At 38.7% G+C, this 20,852-nt stretch overlaps 1 protein-coding gene across 1 annotated transcript in view; it reads left to right on the forward strand.

Annotated features, from left to right (window-relative positions):
- Nucleotides 1-20,852, forward strand: part of cep104 (centrosomal protein 104) — a 226,267-nt gene that overhangs the window by 67,721 nt on the left and 137,694 nt on the right. Inside the window, exon 8 of the mRNA XM_043675400.1 lies at nucleotides 5,658-5,834. Within this exon, the coding sequence (XP_043531335.1) occupies nucleotides 5,658-5,834 (177 nt within the window). The remainder of the gene's footprint in view (nucleotides 1-5,657; nucleotides 5,835-20,852) is intronic.

The following is a 20,852-nucleotide window of genomic DNA, read 5'->3' on the forward strand; positions in this document are numbered from 1 at the left end:
CAGCGGACTGCTGAAACTGACAACCGGAAGCGGCAGAGACAGGCCACTATAAATGCCGGAGGAAATATCACAGAAGCGCTTCACAGGAGGCTCCCAAGCACTGAGTATGTCACCTAGACAGGGGACGAAACGTTTGCAACAGAAATTTCCAGCTCGGCGAACAGAACCACAACAACGAGCACCCGAGCTACAAATCTTCTCCCAAACTTTGAAGGGAGGAACAAAATTAACATTTTGGGTCTGATATGATTACTTCAAGCAGACAGGTTACAGTGATGTCAGGTTAGGTATGTGAGACTTTGAGAGTCCTCCAATTAACCATAAATCTCCTGAGGTCTTTCTCTGGTTCAGGTTAAACACAGTCAGAGACACCTGGCTAGTCTCTTAACATGTTCCTCAACCAGTATTAGCATTCATCCACGTTGATTAATACTTTTGAGAGAACCAAGGGCACTGAATGAACTCTGAGTGATGACTGCATTATTTCCTTTGCTGGCACCCTATCTGCAATATGTTGAATATATTGCAGAAACTTGTCCAAGTTCCTAACCCCTGTAGTTTCTATCTCCTGAGTATAATTCTGAATGTTATGGTTACAGTACCATTATCTTTACATAAATTTCCCTCCTGATCCAAGTTTCTTATTAGCCTGATTTGACTCATTGCTGGGTCAGAATACTGGGATTTCTTTGTAACATCATGGTTGATGTACCACCATTACAGACAAATGCTTTCATGCAAGGAAAGAGGTCCATCATTGTCACCTCAGGGTAACCAATGAATGCTAATTAATGTGGCTTTACCATTGTCACGTTCTTTGCAAGAATTTCATATTTAGAAGAAATCATTAAGGGCAATTTTGAAAATTATCATTATAAAGATAAGAACAAGGAAATTGTACATTGATGCACAGGTTGCCAAGTTTTGTGCTATTACTTGTGATAATATCAAGTATAGCAGAGAAATAGAAGTTTACTCAGCAACAAAATATTGAATTGGTGAAATCTTCATTGAAATTGTGAAGGACTTTATTTTAGTTTCGAAACCTAGGAGTGCTTTACCAGTTCCCTAATGGGTGTAACTAGATGGGCTTGTAAGGAGTTGGCTTACTTGTCGACTATAGTAATGGTTTCTAGCAGGGTGGTGGCTGATGTAATTTTTGTAATTGCTTGCTCATTACAAAAGCATGAGAGTGACTGACAATGTTCATCTTGTTGTCTGCTGGCAACATAGAGCGCCAACTGCATCAATATTTTGAGCTCCCCTGCATTTCACAGATGTGTTTACAAGGGAACAATCATTTCGTCTATTTACTGGAGAACTGTGTTCCTGGGAGATTCATTCTGAAGTCATTGGCAACTGATTGAATGTCGACATTCAGAATAAGCTTTGCTATAAAGGCAACAGTCTTTTTACTGGCTTCATGTGCAGCTTGAGAGCTGTACTTTTACAACCGCATTGCTCATTATCTCAGTGAATCGTGAAATGTCTTTCTGAGCTGACTTCCTTTAGTTTGCGTTTTTCATCTCCATTTTCTATTCAGTATTGAAGTATAGTGAGAAATTTTAATTGTGCAGCCTATCAATGTAACTCCAAATTGTCTCTAATTTCAAATAATTACAAATTAGCCCCCAATTGGAGTTCTGTGTTTGATGAAACAACTGGAAGAAAGATCTCAGTCAGAAAGTGATTGAAGTGCCAATTCAACATGTTGTATTATGTCTAGATTAAGATTACGTTGAGAATGTTCATGAGTCATATTAATCTTATCTGGCTAATGAATGTCTTCTTACAGTAAGTGTCATGGGTCAGGGGAAAAGACTGGATGAAGTACTGTTTTAACAATTCAGTCATTAGTTTGTCTGTCTTCTATTTAAATGAAGTGTTGAACCTGGTTATGGATGGGCATTGATCTTACATCTCTTAGTAGTGAGTGACACGTTTTCATGCTGGGCCCACATCCACAGTGATGTTGGAACAGGGAAGTCATATGGTGTGCCATTGAGGAGTGAAAATTATGAATTCTCAGGTTTCTTGACATCAAAGGTTTCACTTAAAAGTTCACTGTTGGTCAAATAAACTTAAATATTGTTGCTTGTTTCTTATGGATATTGATCAAATTGCAGCAAGTCCGTTGATCCACTGTGGGTTTACTGATTTGATGGATTTTACTTTCCTATGCATTAAAAGTGGCATTTTTGTTCTAATTTTGTATACTCTTCAGCATCTTTTGTTTCCTGCATGTGTGAGGGGTTGTGGCCCAATGTTGAGCAATAGTTCAAAGTCCCAGATTACATTTCTGGAGAGAGAGAGAGAGAGAGATTCAAGTTCACCCTTGGCATATGATGAAATCTGAATTTCGTGAAAAATAACCTGGAATTATGTTAGTCTAGTCGTAACCATGTTACCATTGCCATTGCCAAATGTCATAAATACCCTTCTGGCTCACTCACGTTCTTTTGGCAAAGAATAAATGTCTTCCTTATTTGGTTGGACCTCACATGGATCCCAGATGTACAGTTATACAATTGACTCATAATTGCCCTCTGAAATGACCTAGCAAATGACCTGGGCTGAGCACAGGCAGGTGGGATGAGTTTAGTTTGGGATTACAGTCGGCATGAACTGGTTGGACCAAAGTGACTATTTCTGTTTGTGTGACTCTAAGTAACTCGGATCAAGCAATTAACTCATGTTGTAAACAAATGAAACAAATATGTGGTATATTTTCCTAACTTATATTCGTATTTTCTCTGGTCCTATACCATTAATTTTTGTGCCCCCCCACGGATCTATCCTGGGTCTCTACTTCTCCATATGCATCTCCTTGGTGACACCTATGTGTTCACTGATGGCCTCCAGTTCTGTCTCAGTGTCACTTCTTTCAATCCCTTCATTATGTCTAAGTTGTTAGACTTCTTGCCTGACCGAGTTGGATGAGCAGACAATTATTCTCATTAAATATTGAAACACCAACACAATGTCCCATTGCTGTGGTCCACACAACAAGCTTTTCGCTGACACCATTCCATTCTTTATTCTGGCACCTGCCTGAGGTTATTTGCACCTTTTGGTGTATTGCTTGGCCTAAAGATGAGTATCCAACCTTCACAAAGGCTGTCTTTTTCCAACTGCTCGATCATCGCCTGACTCTGTCGCTGCCTTGGCTCATCTATTGCTGAAATTTGCATCCGTGATTTTGTTCCTTCTAGATTTGCATGTTCTAATCTGCTCCTTGTTGGCCTCTTGCTTTCCACCTTCTGGATCTGTTTCCGTGCTGTACATCTCTGAGTCTATAAATATAATGTTACACCAGAACAGTGCTGTAATGTGGTCAACAAGGACCATATCGAAGGGCAGCTCATGGCTTAATGGCTAGCACTGCTGCCTCACAGCTCCAGGGGCCCAGATTTGATTCTAGCCTCGAGTGACTGTCTGTGTGGAGGTTGCACATTCTCACTGTGTCTGCATAAGTTCCCTCCAGGTGGTCCGGTTTCCACCCAGAGTCCAAAGATCTGTAGTTTAGGTGGGTTGGCCATGCTAAATTGCCTGTACTGTCCAGCAGTGTGCAGGGTAGGTGGATTAGCCTGAGATAGGGTAGGGGTGTGGGTCTGGGTGGGGCACTCTTCAAATGGTCAGTGTGGACTCTGGGCCAAATGGCCTGTCTTCACGCTAAAGCGATTCTGTGGTTCGAAGAATGCTGGTTGGTGCCAACTGCTGTTAAATTGCACTTTACATGAGCAAAAGAGCTCAATTTCAGAGGTGAGGTTAAAGTGGAAGTGAAGCATAATTTGACTGTGTAGTATCAAGAAATCTGAGCAAAACCAGAATAATAGGTGATTGGAGAAAAAAAAAACTCAGCTGGTTGGAGTCATACCTAACACAAAAGAAAATGATGATAGTATTTGGGGTTCATTCATGTCACCCTCAAGACATTGCTTCATGAGTTCTCCAAGGGTAATGTCTGAGGCCCAGCCATCTTCATCTGCTTCATCAATAACTTGCCCTCAGTAAGCTCAGAAGTGGTGATTTTCATTGATGATTCAACAACTTTCAGTTGCAACTCCTGTATGTCTGCCTATCGCAAACCCTGGAGAGCATTCAGCCTTGCAACAATAAGTGGTGTCAGTTCTCACCAGATTTCACAGCATCAGAATTTCTGTTCACTGCAGTAAAAAAAACATTTTGAACCTGAACCAGTTTACTTTTGATTCAGCAGTTACAGCAAGCTGTGACTTGTAATTAACAAGAAAGAAACTTTTATAATGTGAGTCAGTTATCCTGTGCCTCCTGCAAGTAGGTGAAAGAAGATCAAAAAACAATGTTCTGATCACAAGAAGCATCTCAGCAAATCCTGTGAACAGGAAACACTGAACTACTTTTCCGATCTTGGCCTTTGCTCACAGCAACCATATCTTTTTCTTGTCTCTATCTGATTATATAGTGGGTAAGGGTGACTACTAGGAAGCAGATTTTATGCTGTATTTTGTTTCACTGTAGTACAATTTATTTATTTGTAATCTATAGAAATTTTTGTTGGATATGGAAACCAAGTCAACGTGGGTCTAAAAGACAAGTAAATTGGAGGATTTGCCTCGTTTAAAAATCTTTAACTTTTGTGATGACTCTGGAATAGCAGGGCTTGATTTTCAATGCGCTACCCCAGTACTATTCACTCTGAACTAAATACATAGGTTTCTAATAACAAAATCGACATTTTAAATAAATATTATTTTTTTCTCGCAACCAAAGTGTAGATCTACATATGCAACCAAACTATTTAAAACCACAAACGTCTCTCTCGTACAAGTATTTGAAAGAGCACATTTAACAAAATCATCATCTATTCATTGAAGGGATAGATACACTTTTAAAAAATCAGTAAATTTGAACTGTTTATATTTACTCCTCGCCTTTTGTGTTTGCTGAATGTACAATGGTTTGAAATTTTCACTTCCTTCAACTTCTGATTTTTTGAATGGATGATAGAAATAGCTTTCTCTTAGCATCATCATAATTTTCTTCAATTTGCTGGATGTCTTGAGGGTTTTAATCTATTCAGCTGACTAATGTTTCATGGAGTATCACGTTAGTAGCTTCTTACTAAATAAAATTCCAAATCAATTTCAAGTACAGAGCTGGTATTGTTTGGATTGTGGACATTGGATCTACTATAGTCCCATTCTTATTTTTATGTAAATTTTCAAAATGCTTCTCATCATCACTGTTAATTTTTGCCTTAAATGTAGGACCTAGGGCATGTCTCTAAGGACATTTTGATGTAATTGATTATTAATTCTTCCAAGCAAAGCTGAAAATGGAGATCCCCTCACTTAGTTTCGCATGTATGGTATATAACTGTTGTTTTGCATGTATGGTATATAACTGCCCTTGGTCTCCCAAGTACTGCTTTGTGAATCCAAGGTAGATTTTTTTGGAAAACCTCTTTATTTCCAGCTTCTTTCAAGATTCTGATTGAACTTCTCCCTTCCAGTTCTTTCTAAAAAATCATGAGACAGTTATGAAAGTGTCCAGTAATGTTGTATTAAAGATCATATCTATTATCTTTGACAGCTTCTGAGTATTACCAATTTTAATGAACAGAAAAAGCAAAGCAGAAGCATTGATACTTAGATAATTATCTCCTTGCTTTTCAGGAAATGGCACTGCTTAAAGAAGTACGACCTCTTCTCATTATCCCACCCCAGTTAATGCAGCCTTTGAAGCCACAAGTTCCAGGTCGCTTGCTAGTAAATCAAATTGAGTTGGTGGAACGCTTGCTGAAGGAGTTAGGTACAGATAATAGTGGCTTCACCGTAGACAATGTCATGAAGGTGAGTGATGAACTTTCATATTAAGCTGGTCAGAGAGCCAATATTGTTGCTGTTTTAGCTGTTTCTTAATATCATGATCTATCACATATTTTCAGTGAGATTTATAACTACTATCATTATAGCATCTTATTTTTCAATTGTGGGTTTTGTCCTTATTTTAAAAAAGCTTCTTTGTTTTAAATAGCACTAGGAAGGTATCCAAAAACACGAAGTGCCAGACATGTTCAGCAGTTGGTAATATCTGTAGATGGTACAGCTTAGTTAACATTTCATATTGTGAGGCATCTACTCCTGAAATGCTACTTTATATGTTATCCCTGCAAGTGCTGACAAACATGCTTGAGTATTTTCTGATCTTGTTTGGATTCTTAACCTCTGTTTTTTTTGTTGTTTTATTTATTAGAAATGTTGTTGCACTTGGAAGTTGGAACAGATTTTCAGATATCTACTATCTGTTTTCAAGTTCTAAACCTTCCCTGAAGCTAGTAAAATAGATTGCATCAGAAGTTTAAATGTTTCTTGATTGGCTTATGTATCCTACATGGAACTTATCTATCCTAAATTATGTATATAATGTATTCTAAGTTATGGTTTTCCCAGGTGAGTCCTGTGTTCAGGTATAGTTGAGTCGAAAAAATACCAAAGACACAGAAGCAATGCGTTTGAGTACCAGTATTCAAAGGAAAGGGAAATGATTCAGGATTTGAAAAGCTCTACGGAAATTCAACTCTAACTGCATGCTCTGAAGATTGAATCATGGAACAGGGACTGTGAGACTGGGTTCCTCAGGATGAAGTCTAAAGAGGTTCTAAAGTTCGTTGAGTTCCTTTTAAAACACATATGATTATTACAGTACATGTATTGAGTGCCAGACAAGATTAAGTAGTTGTGTGGAGAACAGTGAATATCTAAACCAAAGTTGAGTTATTGTCTGGATTGACACTGAACTTGGATGCAATAACAGAGCAATGAGATCGGAAGTAGAGGTACACATCTCAGTAGATAAAAAGCACATTAGGAGCTGTCAATTTGAGCCTAGGAAGAGAATAAGAGTAAAGGTGATGGGCCCAGACCTGTCAGAAGTAGTTTTGTGGATTTGTGATCAGTGGTGGAAAGTGCAAGCAATGAAATGCAGATGAAGCAATGGGCAAGATTTCTTTGGAATAATTGGAAGTGCACTGGTGTGTTATATGTTAGAGAATATCACTGAAATTGAAAGGAAGAAACTCCTACACAGTTGAGATATCAATCTTGTTAACTGGTGCAGAAACACAGGCAATATAAGAAGAGAGATACAGTGGCTGAGATGGATGCATGACATGAAAGGCATGAGTACATCAGGGCATCAGTGAGCAATGAGGAAGCATCAAAGAAAGTCGCTAATAAGAGATTCTTGGTCAACTGTTGTTGAGAAGGTCTAGTGATGGAGATGAGGCTGTCAGTAAGAAGGCCTAAGACCAGATGGAAAGATGCAATGGTGAGAGAATTAAAATAGGAATGGATATCTGACAGAAGGAGACAGAAAATGGCCATCAACCTGCAATGTGTTAAACCAAGGTAAAATGAGAAAAGCCAAAGATGAAAAAATGAATGTCCCTTGGCTATTCCCAATCTGTGAAACTAAAATAGACTGTGAACAAGCATGTAACTTCATTATTTCAAATAGCTGTCAAATCGTCTCCAAGTCTGCATTGCTGTAAAGTAAATAGGTTCACTTTTTTAAGACTAGCTGAGTAAATGGAAAGTTCCTTCAGTTAGACAGTATTCTCCTGACTCTTTTGAACCTTTTCCAAGGCCATGACTATCACCCATTATGTAATGTAACCAAAGTAAGTCTGGTCCAACAGACAGCCCTGTGCTTGTTAGCTTTGGCTATGGCTTTTCTGCAGTCATTATGTACATTAACATCTTTGTATGCAGTATCACCTGGATTCTTTGCTCTCTGTACCATTTCCTACAAATGAGAAGTATACTTTGTGTTGGTCCTAGCTACATGCACGACACTGCAATTTTTTTCTTAAATACTATTTGCTATTGCATGCTCCAACAGTAGATCAGTTGTTTTTAATGGAGGTTTGTATTCATTTACTTTTTTGCATAAATTTACCAATTGGTATCTTACCAATTTTGCCATGTTCTAGATCATTAATATTGGTGAAGAATAGGGAGCCTACCACTGACTCCTGAGGAGCACCACTAGTGTTGTGTCTCAAATCCATTGTTAACCACAAGCTTATGTCTCCACAGTTTTAGCCAGTTCCAAATGTAGGACTTCTATGTGTGTATCTAACTCAGTTGACTGTTTAATTCATGATTTTTCTAGTCATGTATTTTGTACATTTCTTATTTTACATTGCAATGTAAATCCAACTAACATCATTAAACATAAATTTGTCATCCTAGCATCACAGTAATTTATAGGGAGCTGAAAGGTTGTTATCCTCAATGTTTATTTAGAAATATTATTTCTAGTTCAAAGATTTGTTTGGAACTTATCTGATCCTTAAACCATTTTAGCTTCCATGTTTTAGCAAGAATAACAGCAGACCAAATTAACATTTTATAACCATGGTGGTCTACAAATGAGCAAGAAAATCGACGTTTCAGGCAAAAGCCCTTCATCAGGAATCTTGATTTTCCTGTTCCTCGGATGCTGCCTGACCTGCTGTGCTTTTCCAGCACCACTCTAATCTATGCTTTGATTTCCAGCATCTGCAATCCTCACTTTTGCCTGGTCTATCCAATGCTCAGGAAGCTACCTTTAGTTTAATTATGCAGTGGTCATGGAGTGAAACTAGACTTAATTCTCAGAACAAATACAACTACAGGATAAGCTATTTGGCATCTGGATAGGTTTATGAATAGGAAGGGTTTCGAGGGATATGGGTCAATTGCTGGCAAATTGGACAAGATGAATTTAGGATATCTGGTTGGCATGGATGAGTTGAACTGAAGGGGCTTTCTCCGTGCTGTACAGCTCTGACTCTGACTCTATAAGTTGTATAGTGCCTCCCGATTAGTTGTCTATAAGCATTAAAGTGGATTTAATTTCCTTGAAAATGTTGGAATGGTCCATTTTAAAGCAGAGTCATTTGTGCCTGTTCTGCCATTTGTCTTGTCTATCAGTTCAAAAGCTAAGTACATTTTTTTTCTTTGTAACCACCAACATAGTGATAAACTAGATCTGTGCTCTGCAACACTGATTTTTAAACATAACGTTATCCAGTAACTAAGAGTTTGAGTTTCCTAAATCAGTCTAGAATTGAGAATGAGCCAGCAGTGAAGTCAGAAGGTGAGCCTGAGCCTGAGTCATGACACAAACATATCAAAGCCAGAACTAACTCCCAAGTTTTTTGAGCCAGAAGAGCGAGCAGTTTAAATATTGTTTTACATTTCCTGGCAAATAATAAGTATAGCATTCAGTGAAAATGTCCACACAACAAACCTACGACTTTATTGTGTAGAAATCTTTGTGTAATACAAAGATGGTTCAACAAAAAAGTTACTTTATCCTGTTATGTTACATTGTTTAGGTACAGATATATTTGTAGTTTTATGTATAAGTCATTGTAAAATTGTGATACTCAATAATTATCTTTTTCTTGTGATTAACTCAGCAAAGCACAACCACTTAACTATGTTTGTGTGCACTTAAGATAACATATGAATTTATTTTTCATTCACTGCATGTATGTGTTCCTAGCATGGCCAACATGTAATACCCATCCCTAACTGACCCTTTTTAATGCAGAAATGTTGCGTAATCCTGTTGTAGATGGTGCTTGATTGGTGGTAGTGACCCACTTTCATGAACTGCTGCAGTCATTGTGGCAAACGTACTCCCATGTTGCGGTTGGGCCTGGATCTTGTTTCAATAACATTGAAGAAAGGTGGTCTGTTTGCAAGTCAGGATGATGTATGACTGAGAGCTTGCATTCCCATGTGCCTGCTTCCTTTGTTATTCTAGGTTATAGAGGTTGCAGGCTTAGAAATGCTGTCAAAGGAAACTTGGCAAGTTGCTGCATTGTGGCTTGGAGATGGAAAGCACAGTAGCCACTCTGTTGCAGCAGTGATGTGAATGTTTTAACATGGAGGCTGGGTGCCAGTCAAGTGGTCTACTTTACCTTGGACGTTGTCTAGATTCTAGTGTTATTGAACCTGCTTCATCTAGGCAAGTGCAGAGTATTCCGTCACATTCTTGGCTTGTGCTTAGATGTTGAAACGTTTTGTGGAATTTGCCATAGAAATCACAGTCTCTGGTCTACTCTTCTCACCATTTATGTAAACGGTTTGGTTAAAGTTCTGACTAATCAGGGTATTTGACCATGGTAATGCCTTGAATGTCAAGAGTTAATTATCCTCTCTCAATAAATTTGGTTATTATCTCAGTTTCGTGATATGAATGTTACTTGCTGCTAGTCAGACTAATCTCAATTTTGAGCAGTCCTTGCTCCTGCAAGGCAAAGGGTGCTTCATTATCTAAGCAGTAGCAAATGGAACTGAGCATGTTGAAATCAGAAAATATCCTCACTTCTAATCTTGTGATAGTACCTTGAGCAACTCTGTGCTTGTGGTCAGGGCTTGGGGAGGGTCTAGTCTTTGTCTCTCTTAAGCTATGTTTTTAACTGGAATGAAAGTCAACAAAATGCTTCTAGGTACTTTTAAATAGTCAGTGGCAGTTTTTATAAATTCATTAAATAATCAATTTATTCATTTTCTGAAATTCGCATTTACTGTGTGGCAATCTTTCTGAAATTTGAACTGACTCCCTTAAATTCAGACAAAATGGATTTTTTTTGATGCAGATATATTGGGTAATCCTGTTGCAGATGGTGCTTGATTGGTTCTTTGATCTCCTCTCTTTCACATTCCCTCTTTACCTAAGGATAAATTGATACAAAGGACCATGCTCCCATTCAAATGAACATTACCAAGGTTACACAATACACAATACCAAGAAGGTTTAATGGTTAACATAAAACCTACACTATGTGTAGAGCTATTCACAGAGTGGGTGAATTAAGTGATAATATCCTGAAGCTGAAGAATAATGGTGGCATTGTGGCCAAAATTGTCTGACAAGCTGAAGACCAGTTATGGCAAGTTTAATTTTTGTCTAGAATTATAACTTCGGGCAAAGCAAAAACTGACTGACCAAAATACTAAACTTAGTTAAATTATTTAAAATAAAAAAACTACAAATAGCTGAAATAAAAAAGGTATTCACCACTTTGGTTAACAATTTTTGTTACTACTTCATTAGACTGAAGAATTTTTGATTAAAGTTGCAGTATATGCAGAGGAAAGTGGTAGAAGAGGCTAAAAAATTTTAAAATAAAAATCCAAATTTAATTTGGCTTTAATTATTTTCTTGGGGTAAAGCAACTTCTTCTTCTTTCACATTCTCATGGTAAATAAAATCTTTGTTCAGATGCTGTACAATTATTTAGAATTTGTTTATTTTCGACTCTACGTGCCACCATATCCACTATAAGCTGGCAGTCAGTCCTTAATCAATTAGCCTGAAGTGCAACAAAGGATTAACTGAGAAGTAATACTGCTGCTACTGCCACAAATGAAAATGTTCAGACATGATCATTTTTAGAGCAAGAAGATAGATGGTGTTACTGGGAGTAATAGTTCTGCTAGGGACTATGAGACAAGGTGTCACTTGGTAAATATGTACATATAGAATGAAACATAGGCAAGGAAAACCAGACAGCAAGGTAATAACAGTTGGTGAGAGGACAAGAGGAACAGCGAAGGAGTGATTTAAAAAAAAAAAGGATGAGGAGAGGTGAATTTAATGGAAAAGAAGTGGAGAAATATAGGGGACAAGTATTTGTCCTGAATCAGAATTTGTGGAAATTCTGAGAAGTAAAGGAGGTAAGAGGAAGATAAGAGGAAGAGGGATAATGAACTAAGAGGAGGAGGTGCATTTAAGAAATGATTATGAAGAACAGCAAGTATAATTCTACTTTCAAGTAATTAGCCAGCAATCATCAAAGCTAGTGATAGTTTTTACTTATACTTCAGTTCTGATTTAATAGTGAGTATATGAGCATGTAGGTGTGTACAGTGTTTAAGACCTGCAGCTGCAAGAGTGTGGAATTTATTTTTATTTCCCCTGCTGTTTGTTGCATTTTTACCCCAAGGAACACATGCATGAATAGAATAATTTGTTAGTCATCGAATTGAAAAGCAACTTGCTTTTAATGGATTAAACAGAAGACTATTCACACAATGCAGCAATAAAATATTGGATTATCAATAGTTGCTTTAATTTAGAAAAAATGTATGAAGTTTTTGTATGTGTAGCCTATACTACCAAGGTTTGAAGGAAATTATTTGCCTTGAAAAGATTGCTATTAAGGAGTAGTTTTCATATCTGTAATGCTATGTCTCCGGTTGTTAAAAACATATTTCAATTCAAAACCACAAGAAGCTGAAAATGTGTTGCTGGAAAAGTGCAGCAGGTCAGGCAGCATCCAAGGAACAGGAGAATCGACGTTTCGGGCATAAGCCCTTCCTGAAGAAGACCACAAGAAGACCATGTTAACTTATGCTGAAAAAATAAACTTTGAAGCAATTGAAAGTAGGCTTTATACAGTGTACTGTCGTATGGCATTTCTTAAAAATTCTTTTTTTAATAGATATAATATGTAAATGGTAGCATAAACAGTGGTTATTACCCATGGTATGTAGCTCATTATGAATTTATGTAGTTAATCAGGGCTACAGTATATGTTCTGATTGTACTAAAATTAGGAGTTCATGTTTGCGCAAATTTTACAGGTAACAGTCATGTTTGATTTAGCGTTTAAGTTCATTTATTTCAGCTATGGTAGCAGTTTCCTTGCCGAACAAGCATGCAAGTTTCGCAGGAGTTGGCTGTTGTGGCGCACTGGTAGTATCCCTCCTTCTGAGCCAGGAGGCCTGGGTTCAAATCCCACTGCTACAGAGGTGTGTCTGTAAAGGTTGATTTTAAAATATCAAAGAGCATGATGCAAGAAATATTGCCTTGAGTCCCTTTTCAGGATTCTTGGAATGCATAACTCAGAACCCAGAGGGCTGGATTCAAGTCCCATCTGCTGCAAACATCTGTAATCATGTCTTGAATAGGTTGGTTTGAAAACACCTGCAAGTGTAGATAAATCATTCAATTAACAAAATTGAATACCAACCATTTCGAAGTAAAGCAATTTGGATTTCATATTTATATTAAATGTTGTTCATATTTATATTAAATTGCTCGTCTTTATTTTCCATCTGATAGGATAGTGTGCAATGTTTTCATAGTGATTGTCAGGGAATAGCGGTTGGTAGCAGTTAGACATTCTAGGACGAACCATGAGGGATGTTATGGAGCAGAGTAAGTACCCTGCAAATATGTCAAGAAGATAGACTGGACCAAACTTTTATCTTATTGAAAGGCAAGTGGAAGGTGCTGTGTTCCAGATGTAATTAGTTTTGTCACAGTACTTGGCTTTAAGTAAAACACACTTTATTCTTACCCCCAGTTAAAATAAAAGGAATAGGAATTGGTACAACTTCAACTGCATTGACAAACTTAACAGAAGAGCTGAAAATGTGTTGCTGGAAAAGCGCAGCAGGTCAGGCAGCATCCAAGGAACAGGGGAATCGACGTTTCGGGCATAAGCCCTTCTTCAGGAATGAGGAAAGTCAGGAATGAAGACTTTCCTCATTCCTGAAGAAGGGCTTATGCCCGAAACGTCGATTCTCCTGTTCCTTGGATGCTGCCTGACCTGCGCTTTTCCAGCAACACATTTACAGCTCTGATCTCCAGCTCTGCAGCCCTCACTTTCTCCTCGAAACTTAACAGAAGAGTAAATTATTTAACTACTAAACAGCCACTGTTCTAATATATAAACATACCTTAAACACACGTTTGGCCAAAGATAAATTCAGAGCTGAAAATGTGTTGCTAGAAAAGCGCAGCAGGTCAGGCAGCATCCAATGAGCAGCATCCATGTCCGAAACGTCGATTCTCTTGCTCATTGGATGCTGCCTGACTTGCTGCGCTTTTTCAGCAACACATTTCAGCTCTGATCTCCAGCATCTGCAGTCCTCATTTTCTCCTCAAAGATAAATTCAGTACAACAGATTGTCTCGCATGCAATTCTGGCAGCAGAAAGAGAACCTAAGCTTTTAGCAGTAATAGAAAAAATTCTGACTGCTTCCAGAGCAAACTTCAAAACCCTAACAACTGCTGAAAATTAAACGAAAACCCTGGTTTTTTGAGAGACTGACTCCACCCATTCATGCTGCTTCTATTGTTCAACTTTTTTTTAGAAAAATATCCCCATGGCATCTCAAGCTGTTCACATTATTAGCTTGGAACAGACTACTTGTCACTTATGTCTTAAAACCTCTATACAAAAACAAATGAGACAAAATAACACCTCTTAAGGCGTATCATCACAGGGAGAACCAAAAAATAAGTAGATACTAAGAACAAGCAAATCATGAAAAATGGAAAGGTAAAGATTGAGATTTGGATTGGATGCCTTAAGGGCAATGGGTGCTCTGCAATACAAGAAGCAAGTTGGAGTTAGAGGCTCAATAAATATTCAAAATATCCAGTGATTTAGTGGATTGATATACTTCTTGATGTGGTTCTGAGCTAACAACAAATTTTCAAGATCCTAGATTTGGAGCTTTGGCCATTGACTCAGGCCAGCAATGTGTATTGAGGTAGGGGAGACAAAAAGAGGTGACTCCATTTCCTGTAGTTTACTACCCTCTCCCATGCAATGGAGATAGAAAACTTCGAGGATGGCCAAAGCAGATCCACAGCCATGTTATAGCATGCAAATAGGCATTCTGTCCCAAAGAGTAGCAGATTATGCTGTGATGGTTTCATCATTCTTTGGGCAATGGCATTCACTGTACCAGCTAATGCAACATTAAAAATCACATTTACTGCATGTGTAACAACACTTTTTGCTCAACACAACCAAGGACAAATAGGCTACTTGATCAACACTTCATCCACTTGCTGAAACATCTGTTTCTTCACTCAGTCAAGTTACTTGGCAGCAGTATGCTATCTCCAGGATGTACTGGCAGAATTTGCTTTGCATGCTTCAAGAAACCTATTTCAAATCTTGCTGTGGCAGATAGTGAAATTTGAATTTTAAAAATCTCTGGAATTGAGAATCTACTGGTGACCATGTCACTATTGTTTTTCTGACAATGACAATCTGGTCCGTCTGGCTCAGTAATATCTTTTATGGAAGGAAATCTGCCACTCTACCTGGTATTGCCTATATGTGCCTTCAGACCCACAGCAATGTGATTGACTCAACTGCCCCTGAAATGGCCAAGCAAGCCACTTGGTTGTGTTCAACAAAGAAATGAATCGGTGGACCATCGAGAATGATCCAGAAATGGCAGTGGCAGAAACAGTTCTGACGCTGTGTGCCATCAGCAGTAGTAAAATTGTACTCCACAATCTGCAACCTCAAGGCCTGGCATGGCCCCCACTCTACCATTACCATCAAGCTGAGAGTCAATGCTGGTTCCGTGGGAAAATGCAGGAGGCTGTGCTAGAAGCAGTACCAGCCGTACCTGAAAATGAGGTGTCAACTTACTGAAGCTACCAAAAAGGACTACTTGTGTGCCAGACAGCATAAGTAGCAAGTAATAGTCAATCAATCCCACAACCAATGGATCAGATTTAGGCATTGCAGTCCTGCCAGTCAAGTCCAATCATGAATATTTTTGGACAGTTAAGCAACCCACTGGACGAGGAGGCTCCCCAAATATCCCCATTCTCAATGATGGAAGAGCACAACACATCGGTGCAAAAGATATTGCCTGAACGTTCACAGCAGTCTTCAGCCAGAAGTATCAAGTGGATAATCCGCCTTGCCCTCCAGGCAGATACTAGTCTTTACCCAATTCGATTTACTCTAAATGATATCAACAAAATGGTTAGAGGCACTGAATGCTGCATAACAGCCTGTTTAAATATTCAAACTACTCTCTTTTGGAGGTGGAGGCTCCATAAATAACCCCATCCTGAATAGTGTGAGAGGCCAGCATATCATTCCAAAAGATATGCGAAGCAATTGCATCAAACTTAGTGGATGATCATCACGACCTCCCCTCGGGGACCCCTTGCAAGCCAGTCTTGAACCAATTCAGTTCACCCCACATGATATCAAGAAATGGTTGGGCGCAATACTGCATACTGCAAAGATCCTGACAGCATTTAAGTAACAATACTGAAAACGTGTGCACCAGAATTTGCGGCTCTCCTTGCCAAGCTCTTTCAGTATAGTTACAATACTGGCATCTACCTGATGATATGGAAAATTGCCCAAGTATGCCATTTTCTCAAAAAGCAGGACAAATCCAACCCAACTGATTTATCACCCCATCAGTTTATCCTCAATCATTGGTCAAGTGATGGAAGGTGTCATCAACAGTGCTATGAAGCAGCACCTGATCACTGATTCTAGATCAGTGGTGCTGGAAGAGCACAGCAATTCAGGCAGCATCCGCGAATTCAGGCTGCTCGTTGGATGCTGCCTGAATTGCTGTGCTCTTCCAGCACCACTGATCCAGAATCTGGTTTCCAGCATCTGCAGTCATTGTTTTTACCTGATCACTGATGCCTAGTTTGGGTTTCGCTAGTGCCATTCAGCTCCTGATTTCATTATATCCTTGTTTCAAACATGGACCAAAGAGCTGAATTCCAAAGGTAATGGGAGAATAGCAGCACTTGATGTCAAGGCTACATTTGACTGAGTAGGGCATCAAGGAGCCATAGCTAAACTTGAATCAGTGAGAATCAGGGGCAATCTCTCCCCTGGTTGGAGTCATACTTGGAACATAAGATAGTTGTGGTTGTTGGAGGTTAGTCATCTCATTCCAGGGCATCTCTGCAGAGGTTCCTCAAGCTAATGTCCTAGGCCCAAGTGTCTTCAGCTACTTCATCAATGATCTTCCTTCCATTCATAAGGTTAGCAATGGGGATGTTTGCCGATGATTGATTGCACAATGTTCAGCACCATTCATGACTCCTCAGATACTGAAGCAGTCAGTGTTTAAATGTAACAAGATCTGGACAATATCCAGACTTTGGCTAGCAAATAACATTTGTACCATACAAATGCCAGGCAATGACCATTTCCATTAAGAGACAATTTAACCCCCCTTGACATTCAGTGGTGTTACCACCACTGAATCCCCCACTATCCGCATTCTTGGGGTTACCTTTGACTAGAACCTCAACTGGACTCACTACATTAACACAGTGGCGACAAGAGCAGGTCAGAAGCGAGGGATGCTCTGGTGAGTAACTCACGTCCTGACTGATCAAAGCTTGTCCATCATCTATAAGGCACAAGTCAGAAGTCTGACTTGCTTAGATGCGTGCTGCTCCAGCAACAATCCAGAAGCTTGACACCATTCAAGTCAAAACAGCCTGCTTAATTGGCACCACATCCACAAACATCCACTCCCTTCATTACCGATGCTCAGTAGCAGCAGTATTTACTACCTGCAAGATGCACTGCAGAAATTTGCCTAAGATCTTTAGACAGCATGTTCCAAACCCATTTCCATAAAGAAGGACAAGGGCAGTGGATATATGGGAGAGCCACCATCTATGAGTACCCCTCCAAGCTCCACCATCCTGACATACAAATATATTACCGTTCTTTCATGTTTGACCTGTTCCTGGGTCAAAATCCTGGAATTGCTTCCCCAATGACATTGTGAGTCAATCTACACAATATTGACTGCAATGGTTCAAGCAGGTAGCTCATCACCAACTTCTCAAGAGTAACTAATGACAGGCAATAAACGTTGGCCAGCCAGTGATGCCTACATCCCACAAGTAAACTTTTTTAAAAGTTAGGAAACCTGACTGAAAGGGATGGAGCCTGTTGAATGTCATCTCAAAAGCAATAAAGCATTCATAAATGCAGTGTTGTGCTTATTTACCTTATTCATTGCACTGGATTAATAATTTTGCTATTCAATGCAGCCATCATGTTCATCAATTTAACAGCATGGGTTCCAAGCCCAATATTGCTGTGGGCTCTTCATATATCCTTTTCAACTTGAAGACTTCATCTTTTCATGAATTACTTATCCACGATATACCTCGCATTAAAGACAATGGGTTAGACAAAATGGTTTAGATAAATGGAGTGAGTAGGCAACACATGCAAATATAGTACAATGTCGCTAAATATGAAGTTAGGCACTTCGATGTAAAAAAAAAAGTGGAGTATATAAACGGTGATGTATTTGAAAAGGTGACGTACGAATGAATCCGGGTATCTTATGAACATAGACAGGCGTAGCAAATAATTAGGAAAGCAAATGGTATATTTTTTGCAAGAGGGTTTGAATTCTGAAGTAGGGAAGTTATACATGGTCTTGGTGAGACCATGCCTAGGGTATTGTGCAGTTGATGACATGACTGTGCTATGAGGCAAGTTTTGATCAACTGTGCTTGTATTCACTAGAGTTTAAAAGAATGAAACAGGATCTGATTGAAAGGTACAAAATTCTAACAGGTTGGGAGAGTTTAGTTGCAGGGAGTTTGATTTCTCTGGTCAGGGAGTCTTGAACCAGGGGATTTGGTCTCAGGGCTGAGATGAAGAAACGTTCCTTCACTCAAATGACAGTGACTTTGTAGAATTTCTCTACCACAGAAGGCTGTAGAGGCCAGTTCATTGAATATATTCATGAGCAAGATCAAAATTTTTAAGATTTTATAAGTATTAAAGAGTGTAAGAGAAAGCAGGAATAAGGCGTTGAGATAGACAATCAGCCATGATTATGTTGAATGGCAGTGCAGGTCCGAAGGGCCAAATGGCTAACCCTGCTCCTGGTTTCTCTGTTTCTTTATCTATTATAGAAATGGACCTTTCCTCTTCTGTCGTTGTTCAAATCAATTAAGCATTTCATTCCAAGAATAATTTGTATTTTTATGAGACTTTATGACCACTGAATGCACAGTACATAAGTTTGATAATTAATATTGGAAGGCACTCATTGATCTGTCATCAAAATGGAACCAGTTTATATATTGCGAGGTCTCACTTGTTGTGCTAAGATGATTGGCCATTTCATTTGTTTTGATATTGTTGGTTGAGGGCTAAATGTCGACCAGGGTATCTGGAGACTCCATGCTCTTCAAGCAAGAATGCTATGGAAACCTTTTATGTTCACCTGCATGGACATGTAGTTTGTCTGATATGAACAGCATGATTTCTAATATCTGTGCTGCACTGAATCATCAGCCTGGATTCTGAAGAAGTTCTTGGTATTTGATCACACAACATTTGAATCAAAGACAAGCATGATACAACTGAGCCAAACAAACAGTATATTTCTGTTTACAATATATACGTCCATGTGTTTTCCCATTTGCTGATTTCTTGATCTCAGATTCATTTTAACATTTGAAACAATTCAACAAAACTCTTCAGTAAGCAATATTTTTAAAATTAGTTCTTTTTTTAGTGGCTATGATCTCTGGGAACGAGAATTTCTGTCAACATTAGCTTTTGTGCTTTATCAAGACAAGGCAGTGTAAAAAAACAAAACGCCTGTTACTCTTGAAGCTTTTTTTTCCAAAATCTTAGTTCAAATTTTTCAACTTAGTTGTAATCATCCTTGTTCCGTTCAAGGAAAATATATTTAGAGTTTCTGTATCATATGCCATTCTGCCACAAAGGTTTGCTTTATAACTAAATTGGATAGTGAATTGCTTTAAGGGCATTGGTGTAAGCAGCATGTTAACAGAGTCATATTGACTGGATTCCTGGATTGGTTTCTGGTTTGTACCACGGTGGTTGTCAGTTGGAGATGTCAGTAGGACTGATAGAATTGATCCTGTTGCTTCTCGGCCTTGGAAGGGAAAATCAGCTCAGTTGCCCAGTGTAGTTGGAATTGTACTACAGCATAAAATAGCACTTTGGTCATAGAATTAGATGATGGAAAAACTTAAGTCTGAAATTAAGCCAATTGCAAAACATTATGGCTCACTGTTAATCATGACTCAATTGCGTACTCACTTGTGAGTTAAAGTTGTGGTCATGTCCCATTCCAGACCTTTGAACACTCATATTGATTTTGTGTTTTTTACAGTTGTCAGAAATGCACATGGTTTAACATCTTCATCAGAAAGAGACCCCGTTTACTTCTGTCTGATTGGATGTAAAAAGAGCCCATGCTACAGTTCAAATGGGTTCAAGTCTTCTGTAGCTCATGCTCTGAACAAGGTGCATAAAGTGAGACATGACTTATTTTGCACAGGGATGATGCAAGATTCCAGAATGTTTTATATTTCTAGATAAGCTGTTACGGGGATCTTTAAAAATTTCTATTATTCTATCATATATGCAAAATCATTAATGCAATGGAGAAGAAATAGCCAATTTAAAAATCACACAACGCCAGGTTATAGTCCAACAGGTTTATTTAGAAGTACAAGTTTTCGGAGCGCTGCTCCTTCGTCAGATAGCTAGTGTGGCAGGATCATAGCGCACAGAATTTGTAGTAAAAGATCCAAGTGTCATACTACTGATGCAAAGTACTGAGCAAACCTGGATTGCTGTTCAGTCTTTAAACACTTAGAATGAGGATACAGGTTTTAAGTGATTATTATGTAAATTCCAGAACTTCTTTCAAGTCACAGTCCTGAGATAACTTAAGGTTTTATCCTTCAGAATCTAACTCCAGCTTTTTAGATAGGTTCATTTAAAGTCCCACTTTTCAGGAAAGCAACCACAACTTTAAGTGAGGACTAGTGTACCTGCATGTGGATAGGGAAGAGGCCTCCTTAGGTAAGGTGGTGTATCCAGCTGATAAAAGAATAAACTGTTCTGTTGGTAGCATAACCTTTCTTCAAAAAAAAATTTGTGGCATTGTTTGAATTATAGAGAGAATGACGCTTGTTTGAGTTATTGTGGTCCAAAAACAGGTAATTTCCACAGTAAACAAATAGTCTCTTTCCACTAACATTCCTAC

This window comes from Chiloscyllium plagiosum, chromosome 34 (genome assembly GCF_004010195.1).
Source record: "Chiloscyllium plagiosum isolate BGI_BamShark_2017 chromosome 34, ASM401019v2, whole genome shotgun sequence".
Classification (NCBI taxonomy): Eukaryota; Metazoa; Chordata; class Chondrichthyes; order Orectolobiformes; family Hemiscylliidae; genus Chiloscyllium; species Chiloscyllium plagiosum.